This window comes from Neomonachus schauinslandi, chromosome 6 (assembly GCF_002201575.2).
Source record: "Neomonachus schauinslandi chromosome 6, ASM220157v2, whole genome shotgun sequence".
NCBI lineage: Eukaryota > Metazoa > Chordata > Mammalia > Carnivora > Phocidae > Neomonachus > Neomonachus schauinslandi.
Window position 1 is genome coordinate 117311569 of NC_058408.1, and position 22012 is coordinate 117333580.

General features: G+C 38.8%; 1 protein-coding gene across 1 annotated transcript in view; it reads right to left on the bottom strand.

The window, feature by feature from the left end:
* Positions 1-6016: 6016 nt before the first annotated feature.
* The window catches only part of CSGALNACT2 (chondroitin sulfate N-acetylgalactosaminyltransferase 2), a 45550-nt gene continuing 29554 nt past the window's right edge, over positions 6017-22012 (bottom strand). The window contains exons 7-8 of the mRNA XM_021700063.2: positions 15056-15137; positions 6017-8027 (exon numbers count right to left, since the gene is read on the bottom strand). Of these exons, the coding sequence (XP_021555738.1) occupies positions 7735-8027; positions 15056-15137 (375 nt within the window). The 3' untranslated portion in view covers positions 6017-7734. The remainder of the gene's footprint in view (positions 8028-15055; positions 15138-22012) is intronic.

Sequence of the window (22012 nt, forward strand, 5' to 3'; positions counted from 1 at the left end):
CTGGAAAAAGTTGCTTACTCTTTAAAGCCTCCATTTTCTCAGGGTTAAAAGGAAATTACAATATTCTCTGTCTCATGGGGTTGTTGTAATGACACATGGCAGAAAGTGCAGTACCTGGTTCATCAGAGGCAGTCAGGGTTAGCTGGGTACTAGCAGTGGCACCCCTGATGAAACCGCACCCCACTTCTCCTGCAGAAAGCAGAATCTCCTGGAAAAAGTGAAACAAAGAATTATAACTGATCTTCTCAAAGGAACAACTGAAGTCCTGGTCAATAGAAATATATTCTAACATTACTAAAGAGTCACTTGTGTTAAATTTAATCAGTATATAAACATATATGGGAAAAAATTCCTACAAATTTGGGATTCAAAACTACTTTCTAAATGAAAAACCTACTACCCACATATAGGCTAGTAACTTTAGATCATACCAACACAATTTCTATTTTTATTCCCAAAAAGGAAGTCATGATACTACAAGGAAGGTGAAGGGCTGCCATCCCCCTCTACCAAATATCTATTGTAACATACCTTAAACTCTTAGGTATGGATCTTCAGCAACAACGTTGAGGAAATAGTATTGTCAAGAATATAAGAAAATTAGGCACCTGGCTGGCTCAGTTGGTGAAGCATGTGACTCTTGGTCTTTGAATTTTGAGTTTGAGCCCCACCGTGGGTATAGAGATTACTTAAAAATAAAATCTTAGGAAAAAAAAAAAGAATATAAGAAAGTTATGCACCTGTTTCTGGCAGCATCAGACTAAGTAAATGCTTGCCTGCTGAAATCAGCTGCTAAAGTTATGCAAAATGTAAATATCCAAGCAAAAACCCAGAGAGGTAAAGAAAACTCTGAAGCCAGCTTTTGCCCTGAGGGCTAGGATTATGAGCTTCCATTTTCAAGTCCACATAGGGATAGAGAAGAAAGTGCTGGGCCTGTTCAAGAAGAGGGGTCAAATAGGAGACCCCAGCCCATAAAGCTGACATCCCAAAGAACCACCCCTCACCATAACAGTGAACTTGAAATAAAATGTTCCTCCCCCAACCCCACCAAAGGGTTAAAGAAAACTGCCTGTTTTTTACCTTGGCACTGAATAGAGGTTGGGAAAACTTATCACTGATAATTTGTAACCACAAATCAGTGAATTTCATTAAGTTTTGCAGCAAACATCACACTGGTCAAAAAAAACGTTAAGCTGAAAATCTAGTTTAACATGGCTCTGAACTATGGGTACCATCCCTAAGTTAGCCAGTAGAAGCAAACATTCTGAGATTCTAGTTTAAAAAGTCTCTCCTTAGCTATGTGTTTAATCCACCTGTTGGATTTTTAAAATTCATTTTCATTTCTTGAAGAACCAAATAGAGGTTCTTCCTCAAATTCGTTTGGTTGTAATTCTGAAGAAATTACCAGAATGTAACACACAGAGAAAAGACTGGAAAATATGAAATGGGTTAAGAAACATAAAGGGCATGGTGGACACAACAACAGGTCTGACATGTTATCAGAGCTTTTGAAAGAAAGAGAGAATGATAGAGACAATCAAAATATAATAGCTGAAAATCTTTCAGAATTGATAAAAGATAATAATTCAAGGAACCCAAAGAATCTCAAGCAGGATCAGAAAAAACAAACAAAAAAACCCAGCACACAGACATATCATAGTGACACAGAACAGAAATAAAGAGGAGATCCTGAAGGCAATCAGGGAAAAAGGTTGATTACTTTCAAGGGAGTATCAACTGTTAAGCTGATAACTTACTTTACAAGGGAAAAAATTGAAGCCAGAAGACAGTAGAATAACCTCAAAGTGCTTAAAAAAAAAAAAATTCCCAACCTAGAATTCTATACCCTTCAAAAAATATTTTTTAAATGAGATAAAGATACTTAAAAACCAAATGGAGTTTGCTATCAGCAGACCTTCATTAAAAGAAATTCTAAAGGTTGAATCATATACTATATACAAAAATTATTTCCAGATGCATCGTAGATCTAAGTATGAAAGGCTCAACAAAGATGAGAAAGGGAAGTTATAGACAATAAAGTGTCTAAAAGAAAATATGAAAATTTCTTCTTTACTTTGGACAAAGTTTTCTTTGTCAAAGTTACTTTAGACAAAGGTTTCTTAAATTGGGATACCAAAATCACTAGCCATATAAGAAAATGATAAAATGGACATTATTAAAATTAAGAGCTTTTGTTTATTAACACATTAAGAGAATGAATAGTCCCCTGCCTAGGAGAAGATATTTGCAATACATAAATCTGACAAAAGACTCACATCCAGAATACTGAAGTAACTCCTACCAGTCAATTTAAAAAAAGGCAATTAAGGGGTACCTGGGTGGGCTCAGTCAGTTAAGTGTCTGCCTTCGGCTCAGGTCATGATCCCAGGGTCCTGGGATCAAGCCCCGCATCGGGCTCTCTGCTCAGCAGGGAGCCTGTTTCTCCCTCTCCCTGCCGCTCTGCCTGCTTGTGCTCACTCTGTCAAATAAATAAATAAAATCTTGAAAAAAAGGTAATTAAAAAAAGGCAAGAAAATTTTACTAGGCATTTCACAAAAGAAGATACTCAAATGGCCAATAAGCATATGAAAAGATAATATCATTTCCCTAGTGATAAACTAATAAAACCAAAAGGAAATAACTGTACACACTCAACAGGATTAAAAAGTCTAAATTGAAAACACTGAAAATACTGTGTTGGGACAATTGACACAACTGGATCCCTCGTATGTGGCTGGTAGGAATCAGTTATTTGAAAGGACTGAAAAAACTGGCCAGCCTCTGACAAGGTTAATCAAGGAAAAACAAAAGGCACAAATAAGCAATACCAGGAATGAAAGAAAGGCTATCACTATAGATCCTGTACATATTACAAAGATAATAAGAGGATATTGTTAAACAACTTTGTGTATTTCATCTAAATTTTCAAATTTATTACTATAAATTCCTAAAAGATTGCACCTTACCTAAAATAACTCAATCAAAACTGACTTTTCAAAAAAAGATTTAAAATGATGAACCAGAGAGGGAGACAAACCATAAGAGACTCTTAATCTCAGGAAACAAATTGAGGGTTGCTGGAGTGGAGGGGGGTGGGAGGGATGGGGTGGCTGGGTGATGGATACTGCCCAGTGCTGGGCTCGATCTCATGACCCTGAGATCATGACCTGAACCGAAACCAAGAGTCAGACGCTTACCAACTGTGAAAGCCAGGCACCCCAAAACTGACTTTAAAAGAAATAGAAAATCTGAATAGTTCTACAATCATTAAATAAATTGAACCAGTGATCAGAAATCTTCCCATATAGAAAACTTCACGGTCAGGTGGCTTTCAGGTAGTTCTGCCAAATACTTAAGGAAGAAGTAATTCCAGTCTTAAAAAACTTCTTCAGAAAAGAGTAAGAAAGAACACCTGTAACTTACTTTACAGGCTAGCATAACCTTAATAAAAAAAGCCCAACAAGCATGAGAAGGGGCATTCTTACTCATGAACACAGATGAAAAACACCTGAAATATATATACATGTACACACCCATCCACACGAATATATATACAGATATGCAAATGAAGTATGTGTGTGCGCATATGCACAAACACCCCGAATCCAGCAATGTATAATAAGGATAATATATCATGAAAGATTGGAGTTTACCCTATGAATGCAAGGGTACTTCAGAAAACTAACTCAATTTAACATATCAAAGATGGAGAAAAATCATATGATCATCTCAACAGATACAGGGAAAGTATTTGATAAATGCTCTCAAGCATGATAAAAACTCACCAAGTAGTAATATCAAATAACTCTGTTAACCTGATAAAGGGTATTTATAAAAACACCTCCAGCAAATATCATACTTACTGATGAAACACTGAGAATGTTCCCCTTGAAATCAGAAACATGGGCAGGAAGTCCACTATCATCACTTCCAGTCAACACTGCACAATAAATCCCAATAAGCACAGTAAGACAAGAAAAATAAAGATATAAAAATGAAAAGAAACAAAATTTTCACTAATATGATTGCATAACAGAAAAAATACAAAAGAAACTAGAAATACATTACTAGAATTAAGCATTTTGGCAAGGTTGCTGAACACAAAAGCAACTGGACTTCTAAATACTAGCAACAGACAATATAAAAAAATAAAAGATAGTTACAATGGCATATAAAATGCAAAGTATCTGGGAAAAATCTATAAAATAAGACATGTAAAACCACTGTGTGAAAAAGTATAAAATTTAATTGAAAGACAATAAAGACCTAAATAGACATGTCATGTTCGAGGATTAGAAGACTCTATCATAGATGTAAATTTTCCCCAAAGTTATCTTATAGATTCAATGAGATTCCAAATTCAGCAAAGTTTTGTGAAACTTAACTAGCTTATTCAAAAATTTGTGTCAAAGTACCAGGGCTACAAAGAACCATAACAATCTTTAAGAATAAGGCAAGTGGACTAGCTCTCAGAGATACTGACTTGTACAAAGTTATAGTAATTTAGACCATGATGTAATGGTATGGTGATGGACAGAAAGCCTGATTGAACAGATGAGAGCCCAGAACCAGACCTGTGCATTTGGACATCTGATGGGTGAGAGTGGTTCTGCAGGTAAAATATGGACCATGTTGTAAGGTGATGATGGAAAAAAGTATAATGCAATCCTTACCTCATGTCATACACAAAAAGTACTTCCAGTTGGGTTAAAGACCTAACTAGGAAAAGCAAAGCTATATATGAGGTATTCAGAAGACAATATAGAACAATAGCTTTATCTTTCCTTAATATATCATAAATCAATAATAAAAAGTAATACATAAAAGAAAAAAAATCAGTCACATTAGAGTTAATGTTTGTTAATGAAAAAGTACCATCAAGAATGGGAAAAGACGAGCCACATCCTGGGAAAAGATACTTAACCAACAAAAATTGGTATCCAGAATACGTGAAGAATTCCTAAGAACTGATAATAATGGGCAAGAGGACTGAAATGCAAACTGTAACTACAATTCATGCCTAAGGTCTATTAGATTAGCAAGAATTAATAAACCTGACAAAATTAAGTGTTGCCAAGGATGCAAAATGAACTGTCTCACAGTGCTAGAGATGGTCCACTTTGGAAAGGAAGCTGAACGTACACACAATCGATGACCCAGCATCATTACTCTTAGAGAAATTCTTGTACACTTACAAGAGACATGTAAAGCAGTATTCATGACAATACTGCTTCTGATAGCAAAAGTAAACAACAAAAAACTATGAACAACCCAAATATCTATAAAAAAAGAATTACTGAATATTCAGTATATTCATACAGTGGAATACTAGTCAGTAATAAAAACGAATTTTGAGACTAACATGAATGAACATCAAAAATATAATCCTGAATGAAAGTTAGAAAATATATAATGAAATAATGTGCATATAAATTCAGAAACAGGCAGAACAGTCTTTTGGGTAGAGGTACACACACAGTTGGGAAAACTAAGAAAAACAAATGAAAAACTATCACAGAAATCAGAATGGTTACTATTATGGAGAGTGAGGGTGTGTGATCAGGAAGGGGCATGCAAAGGCCTTTCACTGATAATGTTATCTTAGTCTTGGTAGCTGGTGCACTTAATCTGCATAGCTGTTTGCTTTCTTATTCTTTTTTTTTTTTTTTTTTAAGATTTTACTTATTTTTTAAGAGAGAGAGAGACAGTGAGAGAGGGAACATAAGTAGGGAGAGTGGGAGAGGGAGAAGCAGGCTTCCCACCGAGCAGGGAGCCCGATGGGGGACTCGATCCCACGACCCTGGGATCATGACCTGAGCCGAAGGCAGACGCTTAACGACTGAGCCACCCAGGCGCCCTGCTTTATTATTCTTTAAAGTACACAATTACATGTTATATACTTTTTTGTATTTATGGCATTTTGCAACAGAAATTAATTTATCACATTTTCATTTAACTTTTGGTAATAAAATACTTTATTGGTACCGTTTAATGTCAAAAACACAGTATACACTGTTTCCATTGCTTAGCTTCCATCTTTAAATTAAAAGCTCATTAAGGTAAAGTCATTTGATTCTGTCAAAAAACAAGCTGCAACTTACCTTTGCAAATAATTAGGTTCTCTCACTTTAAATACCTAAACTCACTGGTCTTCATAATAAATAATTGTATATAAAAGGAGATATTGGCCTGAATAATTCTGCAGAGAACATTTTACACATCTTTAAAAAGCCTAAATGCTACCCAACTTAAAACTTGTAAGAATAATTCATTAAGAGTTACTGTAAAATGAATTCATGTAGCACCAAGAAATTTGGGATTTGTATTTCAGATGATATGATCTACTGAGTAAAAAGAGTAATGATTTTTCTTCTGTGAATTTTCAGGTGTTTATATACAAATAGAAAGGATACAATATAGGTCCTTTTTAAAAGCCAAAGGTTCAAAATCTGTGCATGCCTTTCACCATATCTCCCAATTTCTGGATCTAGCAATGGACCTATGGTAAAAGATCCATGTGTGATAAATAACATAGTACAGTCCTATCTGAATATAACTTCTTATTCATCTTGTCTCATTAACATAATTTATACCTCAATTAAAATTTTATTCTATCTGCAAACAATATATTTCTTTAAAATATTTTGCAATTCAGATTTCCATTCAGACCATCTTCTCATCCACCTCTTTTCTCAAATCAGTGTAATTTTATGGTATACCTTATTAAATTGTTTTTTCTCCCTTTAGTGAAACTCTGTCAACTCAAAGTATCACAATATTACAAACACAGATGTAGCATATATTAACATATTAGAAAAAAAGGATAATAAATACATATGGATCCATGCTAAATAAGACAATGCAAAGCAAAAAACACGAAACACCATGCGATGTTGATCTTTTCTGAATCTGTAACTACAAGGAGGCCCCGACAGCACCCTGGCTCATGTAAACTGATGTTCCCAGATATCACTAGTGCCCTGTACTCCAACATAATTAAATTTTCTATTAAAGACATTTCCATGTTTATTTGTTTAAAACAATCTACAGAAACTTTGACTACTAATCCTGATAATGGTAACAAAACATTATAGTTTTAATCAAGTCATAGATTCTGAGCTAAGTATTTTCTACTACCATCCATTTATTTAAAAACACATTCAGGGAGCTAAGCAACATTCAGTTTAAAGGGGTTTTTATTTCTGATTTCTTCTGATTGTGAACTTCAGATGTGTTATTTAGTCATCCTCTGCTTCAGTGAAAAAGAATTCTTCAAGCAACTGACTAAAGATCTTAATTTAAAAGCAGGCTGACTCAGTGGTCAGCAGGTGAAGAACCCATGTCTACACACTGCATCCATAACCCTTTCCTCTCTGCAGGAACTGGATGCTCCTGACCTACCATGAGCACAACGCATTCCATCCTCAACCCAGATGTAACCAGGGCACATTAGAACATGGGTGCAGGGTAGAAACTAAAAACTACTTTTGGGGCAAACACCAGATTTCGATTTGTCAGCGATTCTGTAGTACGGTATTCCCACAAAACAGGCTTTGCATTGAAACACTTGATTTTTCTTCTCTTATCAAGTTAAACTGCTAAAGTAAAACAATGTCAGAAAGAACACAAAAGATAAGCATGTCTTCTCTGAAAGAGGCACTGCATCTGGAATTGGAATTAAGGCTAAATAAATAGTGCTGGTTTGTGGTTCAGACTAATGTGCCAATGATTACGTTAACCAACAGCTTCGCTATTTGTCCTGTATGCCTGTTTGTGAAGATGCATCTCTATCTCCTCCCTGAAGACCAGCATTCCCAGGTGCGAGTGAGAGGCCTCGTTCATGGCTTTGGATTGGATGCACATACGGTACTGCTCAGGAGTCAACTCATCAGCACAGCGTTTCTCATGCCAAAGGTGGAAAAGACCAGGAACCGGAGTCCGAATCACAATCAGGTCACCATGTAAGTATTTTCGATAAAGATGAACATCTTCTCCACCCCAACCTTTTACTTCCATGTCAAATCCACCTGCAGGATGAAAATTGACACTATAGGTAAATGCCTGACAGCCAGAGCAACCCTGATAGAATTAAGATGTTCTGCTTCAAATGAGATGGCACAGTACAGCCTAAAGACACCTGATACAGAGGACTGACATCTAGGTTTGGAAGTCCAGTTAGGAGCTGACATCTAGGAGCTCAAGCCTGTTGTTCAGAGTATCAAAATGAGATTAAATACTTGAGAATGCTTTGTAAATGTCTAAGTTACATAGAAAATCTAGAGAAAGTCAAAGGAGAAGGAAATATAATAATTTCACTACTATTAATATTATAATTAATACAGTTATCCTTTGAGATACAAGTTTTTCTGGGTCACAGACAACTTTCCAGAGGAGAAAACAGAAGAAATGGCTAGGCTGAACATCTACATTTGAGAATGGGCACACAGGTGATTTAAAGCCACAGGAATGGATGAAATTACTGAAGGAGTTTAGAAAGAAAATAGGACCCAGATCTAGACGCTAAGCAATACCAATATCTACAGGTTAAACACGCAGAGAAAGATGAATCAGCAAGAGACTGAAAAATAGCCCCAGAGGATGGAGAAAATTTCGGAGAATGAGCTATCAGAGTAGTCAAGTGAAAAAAGTGTCTTCAGGAAGAAATGGTCAAGTGTATGCTGCTCAATAAAGAACTTAAAAACAAAAAAACAAAAACAACAAATAGACCTGGCAACATATATGTCACTTATAACCTTACCTACTAGAACAATTCTGATGGAGTGATGGGGCAAATGGCTTACTGGACTGGGTGAACACATGAAATGGGAGATAAAGTTGAGACTATTTTCAAATTGGCTTAAGCTGAACAACAAACTTTTTTTAAATTAACATATAATGTATTATTTGTTTCAGGGGTACAGGTCTGTGATTCATCAGTCTTACACAATTCACAGCACTCCCCATAGCACATACCCTCCCCAATGTCCATCACCCAGCCACCCCATCCCTCCCACCCCCCTCCACTCTAGCAAATCTCAGTTTGTTTCCTGAGATCGAGTCTCTTATGGCTTGTCTCCCTCTCTGGTTTAGTCTTGTTTCATTTTTCCCTCCCTTCCCCTATGATCCTCTGTCTTGTTTCTCAAATCCCTCATATCAGTGAGATCATATACTTGTCTTTCTCTGATTGACTTATTTCGCTTAGCATAATACCCTCTAGTTCCATCCATGTCATTGCAAATGGCAAGATTTCATTTTTTTGATGGCTGCATAATATTCCATTGTATATATATGTACCACATCTTCTTTATCCATTCATCTAACAACAAACTTTCTAAAGAAGCATAGAGAACACAAACCATTTGGAATTTTTTTGAAGAATCAGCAAAGATTCTTAAAAACTGAGAACAAATTAATTCTTCAATTAAGAGCTAGGTTTACCAATTATGTCTTCTAATAATTATATGCCACTTAGTTTCATACTTACAGCATGACAACAATCCTGAGATCTCTGAAAAATATTACCTTAAGTAGTTACAGCTTTACTAAATGCTATGTCTAATACATATTGGTTTTTCTTCTTTGTAGACATAAGGTCTTCAAATATTAAAGATGGTGTAGATACTTAAAATAAATGGGGGACTTCCAGTTTCTGGTCCCGCATATACAGAGCTTAGAAGTCATATCATCCTAACAACAAGTAAAAAACCAAACAAACTGAAAAATAAACAGATCCCTCAGAGAAATAAGGTCACAGAGCAAACTGCCACCTCCAAATTGGAGAGAACACAGAATCACAACTATTAGAGCAGAAACCCACAACTAGATATATATATATATATATATATACAATGGAATATTATGCAGCCATCAAAAGGAATGAGATCTTGCCATTTGCAACAACGTGGATGGAACTGGAGGGTATTATGTTGAGCAAAATAAGTCAAACAGAGAAAGACATGTATCATATGATCTCACTGATATGAGGAATTCTTAATCTCAGGAAACAAACTGAGGGTTGCTGGAGTGGGGGGTGGGGTGGGAAGGATGGGGTGACTGGGTGATAGACACTGGGGAGGGTATGTGCTCTGGTAAGCGCTGTGAATTGTGCAAGACTGTTGAATCTCAGATCTGTACCTCTGAAACAAATAATGCAATATATGTTAAGAAAAAAAAAAAAAGAAGAAGAAGAAGGTAGCAGGAGGGGAAGAATGAAGCGGGGGAAATCGGAGGGGTAGACGAACTATGAGAGACGATGGACTCTGAAAAACAAACTGAGGGTTCTAGAGGCGAGGGGGTGGGAGGATGGGTTACCCTGGTGGTGGGTATTGAGGAGGGCACATTCTGCATGGAGCACTGGGTGTTATGCACAAACAATGAATCACGGAACACTACATCTAAAACTAATGATGTAATGTATGGGGATTAACATAAGAATAAAAAAAAAAAGAAACCCACCACTAGAAATCTCTAGGGGAACCAGTACTGGGGTAGGAAAAAAAAATCTGAACTATAGATGATTAATGGCTAGAGGTTTAGTGGGCCAAGTATGAGAGTTGAAAACTCTGGGGGAGGGGCAGTCATAGGAGGGTCCCTACAATTGTGTGAGTTTTACCTTTAGGAGCTCTAGCAGGTTCTCACTGTGAAGACTGGAGCAAAATCCCCTAGTGCTTTCAGCAGGGGCAGTGGGAACATAATCATTCTGAAACATGCCAGAGCACTTTCTTCTTCTTTTTTTTAAAGTTTAATTTATTCATTTGACAGAGAAAGAGAGAGAGCACAAGCAGGGGGAGTGGCAGGAAGAGAGAGAGGGGGAAGCAGGCTCCCCACCGAGCAGGGAGTCTGATGTGGGACTTGATCCCAGGACCCTGGGATCATGACCTGAGCCAAAGGCAGCCGCTTAACCGACTGAGCCACCCAGGTGCCCGCACTTTATTCTTCTTAAGAAGGCCTGCTCTCAGGAGAAACTATTTTACTAGAGTCAAACCTACCTGGGGGAAGGACATACCCAACTCCAGCCCACTCTAGCCATCCTGTCCCACCTAAAGTTGGTGGCAGTGTCTGAGAAACACTTGTGAAATTAACGGTCCAGATACATAATCTCACTAAAGGACTGAGACCTAATCACAGGACTACAGAATGCTTCTTCTTTCCCCACACCTCACCACCGATTACTAAAGGCTTATTTACTGCAGTTTCCTTTGCCCAATACATCATATTCAGCTATGAAGAAAAAATGAGGCATACTAAAAGACAAAAAACAGATTGAAGACACAGAGTGAGCGTCAGAACCAGACTCAGATATGGCAGGGGTACTGAAATTATCAGCCTGGGAATTTAAAACGACTATAACTGATATGCTAGGGGCTCTAACAGAAAAGTAGACAAGTAAGAACAGATGGGTAATGTAAGCAGAGAGTGACAGATTCTAAGAAAGAATGAAAAAGAAATGCTAAAGATAAACAATGTAACAAAGGAAGAATGCCTTTGTATAGGCTGAGGAAAGAAATCTCTGAGCTTGAGGACATGTCAATAGAAACTTCCAAAACTGAAAAGGCAAAAACAAAGAGGACTTGGGTGGCGGGAGCCAGATCAGAACAGAATTTCTAAGAACTGTATACAAAAGGTATAACATATGTTTAATGGGAATATCAGAAGGAGAGGAAAGAAAGGAACAGAAGCCCCAAAATGAAAGAGGCCAAATTCCAAACAAGTGCTGCTGAGAGGCCAGGGGCTCCCTTTCTCATCCAGCCCATAGTCATAAGGTAGAGGACACACCCCAGAAGGGAGTGGGACCCCTGACCCTCCACCCCATGTCCTACTCATAACGCAGGGGTGTTACTCTGAGAGAAGTGTGCCACTATCTCCATCCCCAGCTCCAGACAAGGCTCAGCGATTCTTCCCAGGGGAGGAGCCAGTGCAGAAGAACAAACTGCTTCGAAGCTCTTCCCAGAGGAACTGACTTTATTTGAAACAGTGTGCAGAAATTTAAGCCTAAGGGGGCTCTTGAAAATAATGGAGATTTTGGTGATAAGCAATTAAGAGAAGGCTGATAGCTCCATTAGAGCAATAAGCTAAAATGTAGGCCGGCTAGTTTACTGGAGAGAAACAGGGAAAGAGACAGATAAGAACCTTACTGAGGTCTGAACAAAACTCAAAGATGTGCCTCAAAAACTACCTTGCAATAGGGTTCAATTTAATTGGGTCAGACTGTGGAGCAGTTTATGCCCCAGAGCATTGTCAAAAACAAGAGAGCAATGAGTGGAGCCTAACAGGTGGGAGTGTTACCAACAGAGGCACAGAGACAGTAAAAGCCCTACTAGGGGTGCCTGGGTGGCTCAGTTGGTTGAGCACCTGACTTCGGCTCAGGTTGTGATCCTGGGGTCTTGGGATCCATCTCTGAGTTGGGCTCCATGCTCAGCAGGGAGTCTGCTTCTTTCTCTCCTCTGCCCCTCCCCCTGCTCCTGCTCTCTTTCTCTCAAATAAATTTTTATTTATTTTTTTATTTTTATTTTTTATTATTATTTATTTGACAGAGAGAGACACAGCAAGAGAGGGAACACAAGCAGGGGGAGTGGGAGAGGGAGAAGCAGGCTTCCCGCTGAGCAGGGAGCCCGATGTGGGGCTCGATCCCAGGACCCTGGGATCATGACCTGAGCCGAAGGCAGACGCTTAACGACTGAGCCACCCAGGCGCCCCTCAAATAAATTTTTTTTTAAAAGAGAGCCCTACTAAATCCATATCATCCCAGGGTGACTGTGCACATGCCCTAAGGAGTGACCTATTGCTGGGGAATGGGGAGATAAAATTCACTAAAATAGTAAAGCCAAGTCAATAAACAAGCAAGCAAAAAACAGAACAAAAAACAAACCCGGGAGTCAGGGGGTAATCAATATCCAGACTTGCCACAATATATTACCTAAAATGTCCAGTTTTCAAGAAAGAAATTATGAGCCATGTAAAGAAACAGAAAAGTGTGACCCATATACCAGAAAAAGTAGGCCACAGAAACTGTCTGTGAGAGGGCCCAGATGTCAGTTTTTACAAATTTTTCAAATTTTTCAAAACCATTATAAATATGTTTAAAGAATTAAAAGAAATCATGCTTAAAGAAGTAACAGAAGGCAAGATGACAATGTCTCATCAAACAGAGAATATTAATGAGGAGACAGAAATTATATATATAAAAAGAACCAAATGGAAATTCTGGAGTTAAAAAGGACAATGCAAATGAAAAACTGATTAGAGCAGCTCAACAGTAGATCTGAACTAACAAAGAATCAGCAAACTTGAAGACAGATCAATTGAAATTATGCAATCCAAAGAATGGAGAGAAAAAAAATAATGAAAAATGAACAGTCTCAGAGAAATGTGGGACACCATTAGCTATACCGACACATACCAAATAGGAGTATGAGGAGAAAATCATGAGAAAGGAGCAGTGAGAAATACACAGATTAGAAGGCAGTGATGTATCCCTGCTGTTTTATTAAGCCAGAAATCAGGGAAAAGGGCATTAGTTTCACTTAATAGTCCTTTTATTGCTATTTGCTGTTTCCATGATTCAAATGTTACAATGATAAAGAGACAAGGTGGAGGAATTTCCAAAATAAGTGGCTGATTATAAAAATGAATGTAAGATGGACCTAAAAAGTACACAAAATATATATATATATATTTTTTTAAGATTATTTCTTTATTTGACAGAGAGCGTGAGCACAAGCAGGGGGAGTGGCAGGCAGAGGGAGAAGCAGGCAGAAGCAGGATCCCCGCTGAGCAGAGAGCCTGATGTGGGACTCCATCCCAGGACCCTGGGATCATGACCTGAGCCGAAGGCAGACGCTTAACCGACTGAGCCACCCAGGCGTCCCCACAAAATATATTCTATTATAAAATATAAAACATATATACAAATATATGCATGTGTATATATAGATGTGTATGTGTGTGTATATACACACACGCATAAATATATAAAATATACTTTTTTTTAATTTTTATTCTTATGTTAATCCCCATACATGACATCCTTAGTTTTAGATGAAGTGTTCCATGATTCATTGTTTGTGCATAACACCCAGTGCTCCATGCAGAATGTGCCCTCCTCAATACCCACCACCTAAAATATATTCTTATATACTGTGGAAATGTAGCCACTGACTGATCAGGAGACATGGAATCTGGTTTCAGCCTGCTTTCTTTTTTTTTTTTTTTTAAAGATTTTATTTATTTAAAAGAGAGAGAGAGAACAAGTGGGGAGGAGGGGCAGAGGGAGAGGGAGAAGCAGGCTCTCTGCTGAGCAGGGAGCCCAACACGGGCTTGATCCCAGGACCCTGGGATCATGACCTGAGCCAAAGGCAGCCACTTAACCGACTGAGCCACCTGGGCGCCCCTCAGCCTGCTTTCTTAAACTGTACTCTGAAAATGTATTTTTTGCTAGGTAAGGCTGAAGCTAGAGTGGGGCAGGAGGCTTAGACCTGATTCTTCAGGGTCATTCTGGCTTCAAGGAGTGGATGACTAAGCCAATGACTCCAAGTCCCCCACTCCAACTTCAACCAGAGGTAGAAAGATCAGCTGTCATTTCATTTGTTTTAAATACTAGTATTTTCATAACAGTTCAATAGAAAATTAAAGGGGGTTTCATCTCTAAATAAAAAAATGCAAAAGCCCTTAGACTAGGTAATCTAACATTATTTCCAGATGTAACAATCCATGAGCACAACACCAAAGTTATGTAGAGATCTTTCGTAAGAGTATTCAAAACAACTGCAAATAATTGGTAACAAGCCAAACAGATGTTTTTTAAAAACTAGTGTTTTGATTTTAAATAAACAAGTAAATGGTCTATTTTACTTTTTTTATTTATGATCTCATTTTTGCTACTTAGAGACATTAATTATAAACTTACTTTGCCTTTCACACCTCCAGATACCTCTTTTTAGCTATTTCATTCATAATTTAATAGGAAAACACTCGATTCTGAGACCTTTGAGAAAAATGCCATAAGGCACTACAGTAAATATGTACAGCCCTATCCTTCAATGTAAGGTATACTTACCAATGGTCAGGAAATCTGATCGATACTGACAAGTCATTCCAAAGCCAAAATCTCGCCAAAAGCCAGAATCTTTTTTGTGAACCTTTGGTTAAAAAAAAAAAAAAAATTCAATTTAATCCCTTAAGAACTAGAAGAAGTTTCAATCAACAATGAAAAAAATTAAAATACTTTCCAAATAATTTTTCCTGTCATTTATGTGACTGACAATGGATCACAAGCATTCACATGATTAAATCCTTACAAAACCAACAAAAATACAGTACTCTCCATCAGCAAAGGGTTCTAGCCACATTCAATTTAACTTAAGGCCTGTACAAGGTGCAAGCTGATGTTACTAATAAACAGTATGGTGCCTGAGCTCAAGGAGCTTACATTCCATTCTGGGAGGATAACTGTTGCACAAACTCATACTATAATACACTGTAATTACTTCTACATAGACCTTATAAGGTGCCTACCCTTGGCCCTTACCTGACTGTATACAGTTTTGCTCTGGTAATTACCCAGCCCCATGTAGCCCATGAGCTTCAGGGAAGCTCCTTCCACCTGTACCTTTAGATTAGACCATGATTACTCTCTACCAGTGGCACAGTGTCACCCACTTATTGTAGGAATTGATTCACTAATGGGAAGTAGACAAAATTCAGGCCAACATGGTAAAAGGGGAGGGTCGTTGGGAACTCTGGAAAACAAAGCCCCTTCATTCCTCTGAGAGAGCTACTAGAAAAGACACTTGCTTTTTTTTGGATGGTGTAAGGCAGGAGTCAGCAAACTACAGCCTCCAGGCTAAATGTGGCCTGCCGCCTGTTTTTGAAAATAATTTTATTGGAATATAGCCACACTCATTTGTTTATAACCTGCCTATGTATATTTCATGGTACAGTGGCATAGCTGAGTAGTTGCAATAGGGATTTAACTATATGGCCCGCAAAGCCAAAATATTTTCTATGCGGCTCTTTACAGAATAAGTTTGCCAACTCCTGGTGTAGGGTGTAGATGTGAAGCTTGGAACTGCTACAGTCTTTTTCTACCACAAGGGAAACAAGCTTTAAAATGAAACTGTCACCACTGAAGTCCAAACAGAGAAAGAAAAAGAAAATCAGGGCTTTGGTGATATACAGCCCCAGAATCAAGTAAAAGTTGAAGTCTGATAAACCTTCTTTATTTTATTCATGCATTTAGCAAGAGTTTTAATCCATCAGACATAGTACTGAGAGCTGGGACACAGCAGTGGATAGAGATGACAAAGTCTCTGCCATCACAGAGCCTCTGTTTTGATGAAAAAATAGCAAATAAATAAATATATATCTCAGGTGGTAATATACATGCTAGGAAGAAAAATGTAGTAGGACAAGGGGAGAGCATGAGAGAAAGAAAGCCTATTTTGGACATAATGGCCATACGGGGTCTGAGGAGATAATGTTTGAGCAGGGACCCTAATGAAATATTGAAGTGAGCTGTGAAATATCTAAAGGAGATCATTCCAGGCAAAGAGGGTAACATGTATGATGGCTATGAGGCAGGAAGGGAACGAGTGGGTCAAGAGCAGAAAAAACAAGGGCAAGAGCAGAGGAATGAGGTCCTGCGGACAAGAAAGGGCTATTAATATTTTTTAAAAGATAATTATTACAGTGTTTTTGTATGCATATGGTAATGATCTAGAAGAAGCATAATGTTAGGATAGGAGAGCATGATGGCTGGCTGGAGGGGAGTCCTTGTTTAGGCACGAGGGATGAGCTCTAGTTCAAGAGAAAAGAACAGGCTGGCCTTATGAAAGGACGTGCGCAGTTCCTCCACTGGGAATGGAGAGGCTGATGGGTCTCATGATAGAATAAGGAAGTGAAATGTCTGAATACTTCTTTATTCTAAGTGAAATACGAAGCAAGGTTTGTGGAGAGTAAGGAGTAGTGAGGGGTGCTGGGTTGCAGGACAGTGTGGCTGGCTTGCAGGTTGGACAGTGGGCAGACTACGGTCAGATGCAGATGTCAGGGCAGCTGCGGAACCTGAGGTCTGTAGTCATGTTTTTAAAGCAGTGGCCCTATAGTGGGGCTGTGTATTTCTTACCCTCCCTGTTCCACTGCTCAGGGGCCTGGGTAAGAGTTGCCCTTAACCAGACTGGGGTTCTTTTTTTTTTTTAAAGATTTTATTTATTTATTCATAAGAGACAGAGAGAGAGAGAGAGGCAGAGGGAGAAGCAGGCTTCCCCCTGAGCAGGGAGCCCGATGCGGGACTCGATCCCAAGACCCTGGGATCATGACCTGAGCCAAAAGCAGACGCATAACCATCTGAGCCACCCAGGCGCCCGGGCTGGGGTTCTAAGAGAAAACACTGGATGGGGTGAGGGATGAAAGTGAGTATAGCAAGGAGGCTGTGGATAATGACTGACTATAGAGTTGGAGTTGGGTAAGGAGAGACATGAGGATGCGGATATGAGAAGGATGACAGAAAGGAGCGAGTTACTTCATCCAAAGTGCAAGGTTCTAAGACAGCCTCCTCTGAGAAAAGAAGTTGGAACTAGGATCTGAGAGATAAGCAGGAGTTAGTCAAGTGAAAGATGTGCTGGGGGAAAGTTCTAGACAAAAGAACAGGTTGTGCAAAGACGAGATCAGAGAGAGCACTGTGGGTGAAGGATGGTGGGACCACATTAGAGACAGAGTAGAGGTGCCCACAAATGTAGGCCAGAGCTCAGCAAACTTCTGCAAAAGAATAGGCAGTAAATATTTTGGGCTCTGCAGAACCTAAGTTCTGCACAGCATGCTGTGTTCCAATAAACTTTATGGCTGCTGAAATTTGTATTTCATATAATTTTCATATGCCATGAAAATTATTTTGAAAATATTTTTCAACCATTCTTCATTCATGGGCCATAGAAAACTAGGCAGTAGGCTGTTTGGCCAGCAGGTCACAGACTGATGACCCCTGGTCTAAGAGACCCATGGGGCCACATCAGAGAGAACGGGATACCTGGTCACATATTTTGGCTCTATCCTACTAGCAATGGAAATTCTCTGAAGAGTCAAGGCAGAAGGAGTAATGTGATCAGGTAACATTTTTGAAAGATCACTCTGGCTAGAGTATAGAGAAGAGATATAAGAGGAGACAAGAAGGGAGGCTCAGAGGCTGGTTAAGAGGCAACAGTTATAATCTGGGACTGGGAAGCTGGTGGTTTAGAATATCATGATATATTCAGAAAGAAAAAATTGCATGGGGGTAAAAAAAAAGATTGAGGACAAAGAATTGATAGAAGTCAGGAAGTGACTGAATGGGCAGGAGTTGGGGTGAGAGGGAAGGATCAACCAAGGGCGACAGCAGGCTGCTGTCCTGACTAATGGGTATGTGATAGTGCCATCCCCCAAGAGTGGGGGCACTGAGGAAAAGGCCCAGAGCTGAACGATGCAAAGCTGGGTGCTGAGCATAATGAATGTGAGTGATCTGTAAGGCAGCCACATGGAAATTACTGCAGATAGCAGGAATGAAGGGAATATACAGGTCTGTAGAGGAGGCAAATCTTGAGAGGAGTGGGAAGAAGAGTCTGAAAAAGCTGCTGTAGGTAATGGGAGAATTGGCTGAAAAACAGAAGAACAAGGTAGCCCTGAGGACTCAACTTAAGTTGGAGCTAATAAAAGAGGTATGCATTTTCCTTTTTTTTGCAGGGGAGGGCTTTTTCCCCTTCTAGAATGTAAAGCTCCTGGAGGGCAGGACTTTTTGTTGATTTTGATCACTGCTATATCCAGAGCACCAGAACAATGCAAGGCACATGGTAAGCTTTCAATAAACATTTGTCAAACGAAATAAATTTATAGAGGCATAATTTCTGTGGCAAAACAGGTTCCAATATTCTTATCTCCTTAGTCAAAACATAATCCTGGTGCAAAGTATTAAAACAAAACACTCCTCCTCACCCCCCACCCCCCGTGCGCAAATAAAACACTCACTCTGACATTTCTACCCTACGACAACTCTGATTTTACAAATATCAAGACCTCCTTTATAACTTAGTTTCTTTAAAAAAAAATCTCCAAATATTATCACACTTGGGGAAAGGAGTCATTAGTTTTGATTTTTAAACCAACACATTTCCACTGTCTATAATCCCTAAATGTTAATATTTTATTGCATTTTTATCTGTCCCTCTCTTAAGCACCTGGGGGATGCAGCTATCCACACATAACCTACATCTCCAGCCCCCAGCCCTTCACAGGCTGCCAGGTTCACAAATCCATTTGGCAACTTGACACCTTCCCTTGGAGGTCTAATACACAACATACACAACCATGCTCAAGTTGAATCCCTGATCTCTCGTTCTGCCCTTCCTGTCTTTCATTCCTCACATCTAATCCACCAGCAAGTTCTGTCAGCCAAATCATATCCCAAACTTTCTCCACAATTACCATCCTTACCCAAGCCACGGGTCACCTCCCTGGTGCACTGCAAAAGCCTAACTAGCTATTTGCAGCTGGAGCCACACACCATCCATTCTCCACAGAATCAAAACCCTCCCAAGGTTTTCTATCACATGTAGCCTAAATTTAAACTCCTTATAACTCCACATGACTGGCCCAGCTTTGTGCCCTGTTGCCCACTGTGTTCTAGCCACCTTAGGAAACCCATTAGCTGTTCCTTCTGCCTGGAACTGCCTTTCCCCAGTCACTAGGTAGCAGGTTCTTTCCTGTTATTTGGATGTCCTCTCCAACAGCCTCATCTCAGAAAGGCCTTTCTGACTAAACACACCACAGAAACACCTAATCACTTTTCACAACTCAGCCTGTTTTAATGATCTGTATGGTATTTATTAATTGACTTTATCTTCTGTCTCTTCCTACCAGAATAAAGATTCTTGTGAACAATAACCATGTCTATACAGTTCTAGGTGCTGGGTAGTGAATAGTGAATAGTGGCTGGCATAGAATGAACCCTATTGGATGAATTAAGATAACAGAGGCAGTTTGTGCAGTGGATAAGAATGGAGACACACTGCCCTGGCTCCTGGCCCCATCCTTGCCCGCTGTGCGTCTGGGCAGGCACTCAACCACCATATGGCTGTGTCCTCATCTATAAAATAGGGGTAATAATAGCATATACCTCAGAGGTGTAAGGAGGATTAAATGAGTTAACATGTATGAAAACCAGAACAGTACCTTACAAAAGAAAAGGGTGGATAAAAAATTAGCTATTATTAGCATTAAAATATCATTGAAAATACATATATAATTCCCCCTTTTTAAACATTATATTTTCCTCTACATTTACACTGCTGTATATATCTACATTTCATGAACATTTTCCTCCTGTTACATATTCACCATCATATGTACTGTAATTCAATTTATTATTTTATTACTAGAGTTTTACTTGCTTCCAATGTTGTCAATATTATTATATGTATTGCTGCTCTATGGTTCTGTTTCCTCAGGAGAGACTCCTGGGAGTGGAGATTACTGGATCAGAGGGATGAACCGGTTTGAAAACTCCAGACCCAGAAAGCTTGCCTGCATTCCTACACAACCAGCATGGATGGAAGAACTCCCACCCCACCAGCCTCACTTGCATGGCTGTTTTAAAAACTGATTTTCAGCAGCAAAAAAGTATTGCACTGTTGTTTTAATTTATTCTTAGTAAGGCTGGTTATTTAAATATCTTTATTGTGAATTATTACCTTCTTTTAGGCTTTTTTTTCTATTGGTGTATTTCCTGTTTATTACACATTAAGGAGAGCAAGTTTTTGTGTTGTTTTAAGTGGGGTGATTGAAGTTTAGAAAGGGTAACTTGCAAAGGTTACAAAGTAGTGAAACTACAACTTGAAGTGGAAGTATTTAAACTTTTGTGTGTAACATCTAGAATGAACCCACATTCAAATCATTCTTCTCCCACATCCTCCCAAACCAGACAAGAATATTAGCATGCTTTTACATTCCTCTTCACCCTCACATATTGACTCCATTTAGCACTTTGTTTACCAAGTAATTTTTTTTATAAATAAATTTTTTATTTTGGAGTAATTTTAGATTTACAGAAAAGTTGCATAGTAAAGAGAGTTCCCATATACTTCTCACCTAGTTTTAACTTTCCCTAAATGTTATTATCTTACATTGTTGTGGTACATTTATAAAAACTAAGAAACCAACACTAGTATATTACTATTAACTAAATTTTATTTTATTCATTTATTTTTAAAGATTTTATTTATTTGAGAGGGAGAGAGAGAGAGAGAGAACATGCATGAGGGAGAGGGAGAAGGAGACTCTTTGCTGAGCAAGGAGCCCAATGCGGGACTCAATCCCAGTACCCTGGGATCATGACCTGAGCTGAAGGCAGATGCTTAACTGACGAAGCCACCCAGGTGCCCCACTATTAACTAAATTTTAGACTTTATTTGGATGCAATTTTTCCTTTAATATCCTTTTTTCTGTTCCAGGATCCAGTCCAAGGTACCACATTGCATTTATTTGTTATGTCTCCTTGGTCTCCTGAGAAACTGTCATAATTTCTCAGTCTTCCCTGTTTTTGATGATCTTGACACTTTTTTAAGTTTATTATTATTTTTTTAGTAATACCTACACCCACCGTGAGGCTCAAACTCACAACCCTGATATCAAGAGTCGCGTGCTCTTCCAATTGAGCCAGCTAGGCACCTTTGACCTTGACACTTTTGAGTATTGGTGGGGTATTTTGTGGAATACCCCTCAATCTGGGTTTGTCTGAAGTGTTTCTCATGATTAGGTTTTTGGAAGGAAGGCCACAGAAGTGAAATGCCCTTTTTGCTATATCAAATCAGGGGTGCATAGTAACGCTGGTAATGTTAACCTTCATTACTTGGCTTAAGGTGGTGTCTGCCAGGTTTCTCCACTGAAAAGTTCTCTTTCCATACTCAATTCTTTAGAAGTGAGTCACCTAGCTCCACCTACTGGAAAAGAAAGTATCAACATAAGTTATTTGTAATTCTGTAGCAAAGATTTA